We start from the raw sequence: 13,376 nt of genomic DNA on the forward strand, positions 1-13,376 counted from the left end.
TATATTAATGAAACATATTTTCTATTAAAAATATAGCTAATGATACTACTTCATCTAATCGAAGATAGACTTATATTACTTGTATTCCCTCTTTCACATAAATTGAAGGAGTTAAATTTTATCCCAAAACAATAAAAGAATTTATACATAACCATATCATATTTTGACAAATTCTACCACGTTAATCTCCAAAGTACCGTATCATATTTTGACAAATATCTATAGTGTAGTGCATGTTAGTTCAGTGTTCAGTTTGTTTTCAACACCTATTGTTTCTAATCATATGAGACGCCACTGATAATTTGGAGAATACACATGTACATTTAAATCAGCCTTGTGTATTCGTTAAGTGCTTTTTACACCTAAAATATGATGTGAAATTATTATCATAACATTAATTATTACATGGCGGCTCCATATTTATAATGTATTTAGGGCTATTGATATTTAGTAGTTTATTTATTTAAAGGAATACAACCGGATTACAAATTGGATATATAATTTTAAAATAATTTAAAAGATAAAACGCTTAAAAGCATTGATTGAGTATTTTATATTTACATTTCGTAAATTTGAAGATTATTATATTTTATCCTTAAATTGTAGAAAATTATTTTTAAGGACTGCCGATTTTTTTGGCTTTATCATAAGTACGTTTTCTGTTCTTCCAGCAAACAATATGTAAGCAATATTATTTTTTTCAATCATATGTACATACGGAGTACTTTTTCCGGTCAACTGTTACATATTTCTCATGTATCCGTATATAGGAGAAATGTATTATTTTTAAATAATAAATTTAATCTAATGGTGTAAAATTAAGCAACTAAATTGTATTGTTTTTATTTTTACAAATGTAGATTTAAATTAGCGTTGTGTATTTGTCAAGACACCCTAAAATATGATGTGAAATAAAAAATTATCATAGCATTAAATATTATATATATCAACCTCGTATGTTAAGATAGAACGAATAAAGATCATTGATGGGATATTTCATATTTATAATATAAATTTAGTTTAACTATGTATATTTATGTAAATTTGTAGAGTAATATATTTATCTTTAAATAGTATATAATACTATTTCATATGACCATCGATCTTTTCCTAATGATACACATTTTTTTTGTTTTATTGTTTTTATAGTAAGGGGTTTTGAAAATACTATTTCAAAAGACTACCATGTGTAGATTTTTCTTTGTTCTGATGATAGTAGGTAAACTTCATTTCTTTTTCCAAGTCGTATGTACGTACGAACTACTTATGTTTTTACCCTAACAGTTATATAGCTTTCCCGTATACATACACAGAGTAACAAGGTATTAGTTTTTAAAATAAAATACATCTAATCTAATGGTCTATAATATTAGGTTCACCAATTTAAATGAAAATTGACAGTGATATTTGCTTAAATTTAAATAGTAGAAAGTTTGATTTTAAAGATAATCGATTTTTTAATGGTCCTACGTATGTTATGTTCGCTTTATTTTTTTTATAATAAGTCTGTGGGTAGTCTCTTTTTCTTTCGATAAACAGTAGGTAAGATTTATTGCTTTTTAGTCTTACGTATATGAACGTACCTATGGAGTACTTGTGTTTTTGTTTTCTTTTTCTGGTGAACAGTAAGATAAACGGCAATAAGATTCATTGTTTTTTAAGTCTCACGTACGTACGTACCTATGGAGTACTTGTGCATTTTTGTTTTCTTTTTCCGGTGAATAGTTTCCTTTTAAATAAAATACATCTAATCTAATTTAATAGTCTAAATTATCCGGTCCACCTTAAGTGAAAATCGACGGTGAGATTAGGCATTGCCACATGGCGGTCTATGAGCGTTTATAGAAGTGCCACGTGGTGGCTTGAGAGTGTTTATAGGAAGTTTAATGGACTTTTAGTATATAATAGATAGATGAAGCATTAAATTTTTGTGCTAATTATACAGTAAAAATGATCTCATGACAAGTTGTTGATGCAAGTTTATTTGTTGCATGGTCAGTTACTGGTTTTTAAGTACAAATTAATGTGGCTTAATCTCAACCCTTGAAGTATACCGAATGGCAAATGTTTAACCAACTCCACCCTGTAGAGTTATATCCAACTCTAGGGAATCTGGACTCAGGTTTAACATTTCCTTTATTTTTCCTCCGGAATCACAGGGAAAGGAAAATTTTATAGCTTTTCTTGTGTTCATTCCTACGAGACCAAACAGTCAGACAATGCCAACAAAAAAAAAAATAAAAGAAGACTAAGAATGTTGGTTATGTTTCCTGGGATTGTTTTATATTCCAGAGTTTCCATTAAGATTGTGTTAGCTGTAGTGAATTTCCTCGGTGTTTCATTATCTGTCTTCCGCGTCATGCCGTTTTGTCTGTCATCACGGGAACCGGAATATCCAACTGTACACCAAAATATTTAACTATTTATCACTTTTACACGTGATGTTTAACAATTTACGACTGAACTTACATGTCATATACAAGTACATAAGAACCAATGCCATATGAAAGATAAATTATTAAACATCAAATCTAAAAAGTGATAATTAGTTAATGCTCCGTCCAAGATAGGAGATGATGATATATAGGGCTGCAGTGTGGAGCGTTTCCAGCCCACGGACTTGTTTGCTTTGGGAAGCCCATGAAATGTACAGGCTTCTCCTTTGGTGAATGCGCACTCTTTCTAAGCTGGTAGATTTTTGATTTTATATAAAAAACTAACATATTAATTTTTTAAATACCTTTTGAAATAACCTTTGAACTTTGTAATAATTTATTCCTTTTTTACTCTCAAATAATTATCACAAATCATTGTCTTAAAAAACAAAAAGAACTCATCAGAGCCTAGTATTTACGTACTTCTCATGGAGTTTCCTAAAACAGAACAGCATTTCATTCGATTACCCATAAGACATTGATTAATTAATATTGTTGTAACCAGCTTTGATATAGTGATAGTTCCAGAAGCTTACCCGAATATTCTTTTTTTTTTTTGCTTATATACTTTCCCCGTTTCACAATGTAAGTCATTCTAACTTTTTTCACATTCATATTGATGTTAATAAATCTAGATAGAGATATATGTCTAGGTTCATTAACATCGATATGAATGTGGGAAATGCTAGAATGACTTACATTGTAAAACGGAGGAAGTAGTTCACTAATCCGTTCGACAATAAGACCAGCAGTAGGATAAGAAATCCAGACCTCCAAACGAAAATTGCTATACATATACGACCTAACTGTTCGACTTATATATATGACTAAATTTGATCAACAGTTGTAAATGACTACGGTGTATATGGATATGCTATTCTTTCATTAATCTATGGTTACATGTTTCGTTGTATATGAGTTGTACAACTAGGTCCTATTTAATTACCAAAATAAACGAACAATGAAAATGAAAAAGGTTGGAACTTGTTGCTGATTGCTCATAGGATCATCCATAACTAAGTCAGTCTGATTCTTTATACTCTTTTTTCAGGCCTTGAGGGGAGTCAGAGACCAACAGCAGCTTCTCATTTCAAGAATGCCTACAGATAATGCTGCCATTATCTGTTGAGAGTGGGAGGTGAACTGAAACATTGAGTAGCGATTTGGCGCATCAAAGGAAAGAATAAATCTAAACAAGTGCTTACCGGATTCATTCTCAGAAGCTGGTTTTTTCTTCGGATTTGATATAAATGTGTTGCCATATTTTTCATGAAAAAAAATACTCACTCCTTTCCAAATTGATCATCATATAATGGAATCCAAAATTTCTCAAATTGATCATCATATAACCACATGAACATGGATTTCATTGAAATACAATTAATGCCACATAAGAGAATATGTGCATGCTAGGGTGTAATTGACATGATGTTTTAATTGATGCATGTATTGCAGGAGAATGTGTGCATGGTGTCTTGATTGATGTGATTTAAATTATCCTTAGTCTTGATGCATAAACATATATTCCCTCCGTCCCTAAATATTTGACGCCGTTGACTTTTTTAAACATGTTTGATTATTTATCTTATTCAAAAACTTTTGTGAAATATGTAAAACTATATGTATACATAAAAATATATTTAACAATGAATACAATGATAGAAAAAGAATTAATAATTACTTAACTTTTTTTTAATAAAACGAACGGTCAAACATGTTTAAAAAGTCAACGGTGTTAAATATTTAGGGACGGAGGGAGTATGATTATCATTTTGGGATGGAGGGAGTAGTCAGTATGTATTTATATTGTACTAAGTCCCTAAATTATATATGTAATTACTAATTATAGTGTATCTAGAATATAAGTTCCTAAATTATATGTGTAAGTTCCAAAATTACGTATGTAACTCTCTAAATTACATATATGTAATTAATTACACTTGATTTATAATATAATTATATTTGACGTATTTTTACAAAAACCTGTGGCCGTAGATAGTTTTCTTTGAAGGAGGGTACACAAGCATATGGCACACACATACCAAACCTAACAGATGCAGTTACTGATATGATCCATCCACACCTTCTGCAAGTTCACGATTTCAAGGATGCATCTCCCATGTATCCTGGGATCACGCATACTTTGCAGGGCCATGTATATTCCTGTAGCAAAAAACAAAATAATCCAACCAAATTACAGGTTTAATTTCGAGAGCATATATAAACATGGGATCACTCACGCTAAATTAATTTTTGTGCTGTGCACGTACACGATTGCATTGCTACTGCCATGGCTCACATGATGACGTCATCACCCACTGCCTGCGTTGTCCTTGCTCTTGCCTTTGTCCTCCTCGCAGTGACGCCGACGCTCTGCTACGTCACTGACGGCGCGACGCGGCGGCGAGGCGCGAGCACGAGCCGGCGCCATGGCGAAGCTCGGACTTACATCGTGCTCGTCGAGCCACCGGATGCCGACGGCGATGACGACGAGGCCGCGCACCGCCGGTGGCACGAGTCATTCTTGCCTGGCGGTGGCGGTGGCGGTGGCGGCGAGGAGCGGGCGTCGCCGACGCGCATCCGCCACTCGTACACGGGGGTGGTGTCTGGCTTCGCCGCGACGCTGACGCGCGGCGAGCTCGCCGCCGTGTCGAGGAGGCGCGGGTTCGTGCGCGCGTTCCCGGAGCGGAGGTTGCCGCTCCTGACGACGCGCTCGCCGGGGTTCCTCGGGCTGACGCCGGAGCGGGGCGTGTGGAAGGCGGCCGGGTACGGCGAGGGCGTGGTCGTCGGCCTGCTCGACACCGGCATCGACGCGGCGCACCCGTCGTTCCGCGGCGAGGGCATGCCGCCGCCGCCGGCCAGGTGGAAGGGCGCGTGCACGCCTCCCGCGCGGTGCAACAACAAGCTCGTCGGCGCGGCGTCGTTCGTCTACGGCAACGAGACCGGCGACGAGGTGGGGCACGGGACGCACACGGCGGCCACGGCGGCCGGGCGCTTCGTCGACGGCGTCTCGGCGTTCGGCCTCGCCGCGGGCAACGCCTCCGGGATGGCCCCCGGCGCGCACCTCGCCATGTACAAGGTCTGCAACGGCCAGGGGTGCTTCGAGTCCGACGTGCTCGCCGGGATGGACGCGGCGGTGAAGGACGGCGTCGACGTGCTGTCCATCTCCCTCGGTGGCCCGTCCTTGCCGTTCGACAAGGACCCGATCGCCATCAGCGCGTTCGGGGCGATGTCCAAGGGCATCGCCGTCGTGTGCGCCGGCGGCAACAGCGGGCCGACGCACTTCACGCTGTCCAACGAGGCGCCGTGGATGCTCACCGTGGCGGCCGGGTCGGTGGACCGGAGCTTCCGCGCCACCGTGCGGCTCGGCGACGGCGAGGCGTTCGACGGCGAGTCGCTCAGCCAGGACAAGCGCTTCAGCTCCAAGGAGTACCCACTGTACTACTCCCAGGGCACCAACTACTGCGACTTCTTCGACGTCAACGTCACCGGCGCGGTGGTCGTGTGCGACACCGAGACGCCGCTGCCTCCGACGAGCTCAATCAACGCGGTCAAGGAGGCCGGCGGCGCCGGCGTGGTGTTCATCAACGAGGCGGACTTCGGGTACACCATCGTCGTCGAGAAGTACTACGGCCTCCCCATGTCGCAGGTGACCGCCGGCGACGGCGCCAAGATCATGGGATACGCCGCGGTGGGGTCGCCGGCCGCGTCCCACAACGCGACAATCGTGTTCAACAGCACGGTGGTCGGCGTCAAGCCGGCTCCGGTGGTCGCCGCCTTCTCGTCGCGCGGGCCGAGTGCGGCGAGCCCCGGCGTGCCGAAGCCGGACATCATGGCGCCGGGGCTGAACATCCTCTCCGCGTGGCCGTCGCAGGTGCCCGTCGGCGAGGGCGGCGGCGAGTCCTACGACTTCAACGTCGTCTCCGGCACGTCCATGGCGACGCCGCACGTCACCGGCGTCGTGGCGCTCATCAAGAAGCTCCACCCGGACTGGTCGCCGGCGATGATCAAGTCGGCGATCATGACGACGTCCAGCGCCGTGGACAACGACGGCCACGCCATCATGGACGAGGAGCACCGGAAGGCGAGGCTCTACTCCGTCGGCGCCGGCCACGTCGACCCGGCGAAGGCCATCGACCCGGGCCTGGTCTACGACCTCGCCGCCGGCGACTACGCCGCCTACATCTGCGCGCTCCTCGGCGAGGCGTCGCTGCGGGCCATCACCGGGGACGCCGCCGCGACGTGCGCGGCGGTGGGCTCCGTCGCGGAGGCGCAGCTGAACTACCCGGCGATACTGGTGCCGCTGCGCGGCCCGGGGGTGGAGGTGACGGTGAACCGGACGGTGACGAACGTCGGGCCGGCGAGGGCGAGGTACGCGGCGCACGTGGACGCGCCGGGGTCGGGGACGACGACGACGACGACGGTGAAGGTGGAGCCGGCGGAGCTGGTGTTCGAGGAGGCGATGGAGAGGAAGACGTTCGCGGTGACGGTCACGGCGAGCGGCGGCGGCGGCGCGGGCGGCGGCGGGCATGTGGTGGCGGAGGGGAGCCTCCGGTGGGTGTCGCGACGTCACGTGGTGCGGAGCCCGATCGTGGCGGACAGTAGCGTCGGCGGCCCCAGCCGCAGGTCGGCACAAGATGCTTAATTAGTTGCCGCCTTCGGTTTGATCAACACTACATTTATATACTATCGTCAATTAACCCATGTCATCGATATTTATACATTTCAAGAGGTAAAGTTTACAGCAAATTGTCTCGAAGTTTACGGTCGACGGTAGTTCGTTTACAGTGATATGGTGCCTTGAATTTTTTTTTTCACAGTACGGTTCGAAGTTCTATTGATAGATCATGAAAATCCTTGAAGATCGTAACCAGAAAAAACGAAAAAATTATACCACCTCCCACACACCGATAGCGCTAACACACAAGGCCAGGAAAAGGCTAGCACCGGACCAGCCGCTGCTGAGTGTGACCGACCACCGCTAGGCCAACAACAGAACACAGTCGAGATCGTCCAAAACTCGACCCTTAAATCCAACACAAAGCCCAACTCTATCCATGTATTCAGGATTTATGGAGAGAAGGTGAGAGAGAAGTTAGAACACCTCGACCCCCTAGGCCCTCCGACGTGGTTAACTTGTAGAAACTAGGACGCTGCCACAGGAGGATGAAAATCTAGAGTGTGCTTGCACCAATTGCTTGGGTGGTTTCGGCAAGGGGATGCCTGGACGACCTCTCCAAAGAGAGAAGCGACGGAAAACCGTCGCCGCTATCCGTCAAGGTCTCAATAGAGCCGAGACTGGGTTTTCTCCCGGCAACCACCCTTGAGGGGGTGAGACGGCACAACGCCCTCAGGAGGGGGGAATGACACTCGAGCGCCATTGTTGTCGGTCCGACCAAGGTTGGGTTGGGTTTTTACCCGCCATCCACCACCTGCCAATCTACTACAAATGCACCAATGCTCCATCTCCATCTAATCCTCCGCCACCAATGTTGCACTGGCACCCCCCCCCCCCCCCCCCCGCCGGCCCATCGTCACGTGTTGCCACCTCACCGGGCTCCAACTCCACTTACATCACCTCCCGCTGCGGCCTCGATGCTGCTGGCCGCAACTCCTCCGCCGTGCCGGATGCCGGCCGAGTCTCCCAGCCTTGCCGGCCATCCACAGCCACCGGCGCCCGTGCATGCCGCCACCTTCGCCGCTCACCCAACACCTCGAGGACCATGGGCAGATGAAACACAACGAAAGAACTTTATTGATTTTTGCTATACAGGACATGAGCTATTGGAAGGGAAGATGGTCATCACGGGCTCACAGACAAATCAGGAGAGAAAGGAAGAGAGAGAACCAGATGAATGGGGAATAAAATATTAGTATTTACATTAGCTGATGTTAGAGGCTGTTTATTGTACTACTACAAGCAGGTACAATAGCAGGCTATAAGCCAGCTATAAACATATTTTAAGGAGATAAATGAGGAGAGAGAAGAGAAGCAGGCTACAGATTTGTAGCGAGCTGTAGCACGGACTTTAAGACACAGTGTGTATATGGGAGGTGAGATCAAGTATTAATAGTGTAGTATGTAATTATTGTATGAATGAGCTATTAGATTAACTATAGATAAATTGGAGCTAGTAGTTGAACTTGCTCTACATGTTAACTACTCTGTTGCCTGTTGGCGGTAAATGAGGGGTCCATGCATGACACAGACTGGTTCGACTTTTCGTGCTCCTAGATGGTTGAAGGGAGGCGGCGCTGCGGGCGTTGGCAGGAGGAATGTGCGCGCATGCTGCTAGCTGGCCATGGCGGTCAATTTGTTGGACTAATCAGCATGGCACACACCAAATCCGAGAAGAGGAGGAGCAGCACTGCGTAAAAAAATACTCCATCTGCGAAGAAGAGCTAGCACCTAACGCAGATAGGAGCATCTCGCAAGCGATCGAGACTTCGAGAGCATGGAGCCACAGCTGCCGACCGTGATATGGATGGAGTGGGATAGCGCCACCGAGCCGGCCGAATCGTCGCCGCCGTCACGGAGGTACAGCTACCTGGAGAGGATCCGTAACTTGTCCGTCGTCTCGGCCGAGGCCGGCCGGCGGTGGTTGCCATGGTCGTCGTCGTCGTCGACGGCGAGATCCAGCTACTACAGCAGCAGCATGTCAAGCAGCGTGTCCGGTACTGGCTCTCAGAATCAACGGTACGTCCCTTACTCTTCGTCGCCGATGATGGTAAGACTCGACGTCCACGGTCCTCGAGACATTGCGAGGCAGATGGTGCAAGATGGGTTCATGGTGAACTTGATCGGAGACTTCGACCGGGAGCCCGACCATGCGCTCGAGAGGTGGTTCTCCGAGCTCGACGTCGGTTGGGTACTCCGGTCGGCGGCGGAGAAGGAGCTAGCCGCCGAGCTCGGCTGCTTGGATGATCTTGTGCAGCGGTGGACGCGAGGATATGCCGTGATGGTCGAAGCACTCGTAGCTACGCAGCAAAATATGAAATCTCAGGATCATACCAATATGGAGCTAGAAGACGACCTCCGACCTCTCCAAGTCACTCGGTTCGTGGAGGCGACCGTATCCAAGATGCTTGCCTTTGCTGATGCCCTCGCCGCTGATAACACTTGGCGGCCAATTGACACGCTCTCGCGGCTCATGTGCCTGTGCACCTCGATCAACGAGTGCGGCATACGAATCTTGTCAGAAATATTAGTATTTGAATTTGATTGCATATTCAGCAAAATGAATGGTGCTTTCTCAAATACAGCGAGTAAAAGTCGGATGAAGCCATATACAGGATGGCCAAGGACGCTGAAGCCATCACTAGAGTCTTGAATAGGGATTCCTTGGAAAATTTTCAGCATAGCGGAGAAATCCACAAAGCTACTCGGCTAATTGTAGACTATGCAAGATTGTTTTGGGGATACGAGGGCTTGTTGCGTCACATCCTGCTTTCCAAATGGGATCCTCACTCGGACGACCGATGCTCTCAACTTCCGATCACCATGATTCAGCAAATGCTCATCAACTTAGAAGATCAGCTGGAGAAGAACTCAGAGTCATTCTCTGACCCTAGCCTGAGGTACCTGTTCCTGCTTAACAATTCCTACTTCGTAAGAGAAGAGTTTCTTGAGCCCAAAAATTACGTGTACATCCTTCCGTCAGGCACAACGCTCAAATTTATGCAGTACCAAGAGAAGTACATGCTTGCCTCCTGGGAACCCGTTCTGTATTGCCTACTCCCTCCGTCCCAAAAAAAAGATAAACTGTATTGCCTACTCCCTCCGTCCCAAAAAAAAAAGATAAACCCTAGTTTTTCGTGCCAACGTTTGACTGTCCGTCTTATATGAAATTTTTTTATAATTAGTATTTTCATTGTTGTTAGATGATAAAACATGATTAATACTTTATGCATGATTTATCTTTTTAATTTTTTTCATAATGTTTTTAAATAAGACGGACGGTCAAACGTTGGACACGGAAATTAGGGTTTGTCTTTTTTTTGGACGGGGGAGTACAGGATAAGATGCCGCTGTGGTTTTCTAAACACTCCTCACAGCTGTCAAGTCAGAATTTCAGAAAACATGTAGACATCAGAAGCTATGGAAGGTCCCCAACCCAAGGCTCAGTCAGAAACTGCGAGAAGCCATCATTAATAAGGTCATTACTGTGGATACAAAAGGTACCTGGAGGACCATCCGGAGCTGGAGAAATGCAGCAGTGATCTACAGGACATGGAAGACATGGTCAACGAGCTATTTGAAGGATGAATAAGGTTGTTCCAGTTTTAGACTGACATGGCCATGTGTATGGAGTGTAAACTTTAAATCAGCTACGACGAGAAGAGACAAACAAGTTCACACTTGATGCCTTTTTAATTGTATTTTGATGTTCTATCCTCATTCTACTTTTTTCTAGGAAATCCTCATTCTACCTTACTAGGAATAAAATGTATCAATATAAAAAAAAAGAATAAAATGTATCGACAGTTTAATACAAGCTTCTTCCTGTATTATTATCTCCTCAGCTCTTTAAAATTTACAGTGGCTTTATAATATTAGTGTAGGTACTTTACACTGTAAAAATGATTTGACTATTTTTTAGTAAAAAAAAGTGGCTTCGTAAATATAGTATTCCCTTTTCGGTTTTGCTAAAAATTTGTCGACAAATTTTTTTGTTAGAAATCTCCCAGATTTTTCTACCGTCCAAATATATTAACTTATTAAAGGAATAGAAAAAGGAGCCTCCACGTTCGCTCTCACGGCCTAGAAATTCTCATATTAATCGGAGAAAAAGAAACAGAGTCCATATAGAAATACAATTTAGAAATAGTTAAAATTCGGAATTTAAAAATAAGGAATATTAGAAGAGGAGACTAGAGTCCATATAGAAATACAATTTATAAATAACTAAAATTCGAAATTAAAAAATAAGGAATATTAGAAGTAGAGTATAGAGTTCTATAGAAGTACAATTAGAAAATAATAGAAATTCGGAATTAAAAATAAGGAATATTAGAAGTAGAGTGTAGAGTCCATACAGAAATACAATTAGAAAATAATAGAAATTCGGAATTAAAAATAAGAAATATTAGAAGTAGAGTATAGAGTCGATATAGGAATTTAAAACTAATTAAAATTCGGAATAAACATAATAAAATTAAAAGTAGAGTTTAGAGTCCGTATAAAAATACAAGTTACAAATAACTAAATTCAAAATTTTAAAAAACATGAGAAGAAGATTCTAAAGTCAATATAGGAATATAATTTAGAAGTAACTGAAATTCGAAATTAAAAATTAAAGAATATTGAAAGATGAGTTTAGAGTCCACATAGATATGCAATTAAAAATAAAAAAAATTCAGAATTAAAAATAAAAAATATTGGAAAAAGAGCATAGAGTCTACGTAGAAATACAATTTACAGATAACGAAAATTTAGAATTAAAAAATATTAAGAATAATTAATAACTAACACGTATATAAAATACAATATGAATGTTACATATTAGTAGTTTCGTAAAGTTAGTACAAAATTTAAAATTATGTTGTCATTTTAATATATTTGAATAATAAATTGAGAAAACATATATGCTATTATATATGAGAGAAAATATAATAATGTTGCGCAGGTCACCACGCTAGTTGCATTAGTTGCATTATGATTTGTGCTAGCTGTCCGTTACAACCAAAAAAATGACTACTATAAACCTCCGTGGGAATCGATCCCATGAATCATGATCTGATGCTTAGAATGTGAAATATTTTGCTAGCTGAGCAAGAAGGAGCAACTAATTGTTTCACCAAAACAATACTTACTTATTAATTACACGGTATGTACATATTAATTATATTATTAGTTACACTATAATTATATATATTAGTTATATTGTACTTACATATTAGTTATACTATAGTACAGTGTAATTAGGGTGTAATTTTTTTAAAAGAAAGATTTTGGTGTAGTTACACTATAATTATATTATAGCTACAAATGTAAGTGTAACTAGGGTGTAATTTTTTTAAAAAAGCTTTTAGTGTAGTTACACTATAATTACACTATAGTTACAAATGTAAGTATAGGTGTAACTAGGGTGTAATTTTTTTTAAAAAAAGCCTTTAATTAGTATATGTGCTGACAAGTAGTTAGTTTTGTGGCTTCGATTAACACGCCTTAATCTAGACTGTACGCGTTGTTTTTTAATTTGGCTAGCAAGTTGGTCGTTTGGTGGTCAGAAAAATCTGTGTGATTTTATAACAAAAATCTATCGAGTTTTATATAGATAGATCCTTCCCTTTACAAATGGACTCTTTCACGGCTAGTTCCCTTTAGCACCGTGTGATACCCTAAAAAATTGTTGAAAAAGAGAAGGAAATAGAGGAGAGAATAGCTAGTGGGCTGTGTTGAGGCCTAGATGACCATAGGCCCAGCCCACTCTTGAGAAGGAAGAGCTAGGAATAAGTCTATTTGTAATCCCTGAATTATTGTCCTCGGTTGAATCATATCCCTCAACCATAAAACAGGGCATAGAGGCCGAAACTTCTAATGGGCGATCGATCGCCCTGGTGATCAGGTAGCAATCAGGATTCGCCCCCCTCCCCCCTCACTCCCTCCACCTGGTTTCCTTTTTTAGCACCGTATTACTTTTCTATTTTAATAAATTTATACACCTCAAGTTTACATATCTAAAGTTCAGAGACCAAAAGTTTATAAGTCAAAAGTTTATATATCCAATTCAAATTTGAATTTAAATTCAAATATTTTTTATATATAGTATTTCTATACATCTAAGGTTTATAGACCTAAAGTTTATAAGTCAAAAGTTTTATACTCGTTTCAAATTTGAATTTGAATTCAAATAATTTCTACATATAGTATTTCTATACATCTAAAGTTTATACACCTAAAGTTTATAGATCCAAAGTTTATAAGTCAAAAGTTTACAT

General features: G+C 42.4%; 1 protein-coding gene and 1 pseudogene across 1 annotated transcript; both read left to right on the forward strand.

Annotated features, from left to right (window-relative positions):
• Positions 1 to 4,694: 4,694 nt before the first annotated feature.
• Positions 4,695 to 7,218, forward strand: LOC127774440 (subtilisin-like protease). The gene has a single exon (XM_052300693.1). The coding sequence runs from the start codon at positions 4,726 to 4,728 to the stop codon at positions 7,078 to 7,080; it is 2,355 nt and encodes a 784-aa protein (XP_052156653.1). The 5' UTR covers positions 4,695 to 4,725; the 3' UTR covers positions 7,081 to 7,218.
• Positions 7,219 to 8,890: 1,672 nt separating this feature from the next.
• On the forward strand, positions 8,891 to 10,701 carry LOC127772533 (exocyst complex component EXO70B2-like; annotated as a pseudogene).
• The last annotated feature ends 2,675 nt before the right edge of the window (positions 10,702 to 13,376 follow it).

Source organism: Oryza glaberrima, chromosome 5, assembly GCF_000147395.1.
Source record: "Oryza glaberrima chromosome 5, OglaRS2, whole genome shotgun sequence".
NCBI lineage: Eukaryota > Viridiplantae > Streptophyta > Magnoliopsida > Poales > Poaceae > Oryza > Oryza glaberrima.

Excerpts from the sequence above, each read along its gene's own strand:
- LOC127774440 (XM_052300693.1), top strand. The coding sequence starts at position 4,726 with ATGGCTCACATGATGACGTCATCACCCACTGCCTGCGTTGTCCTTGCT.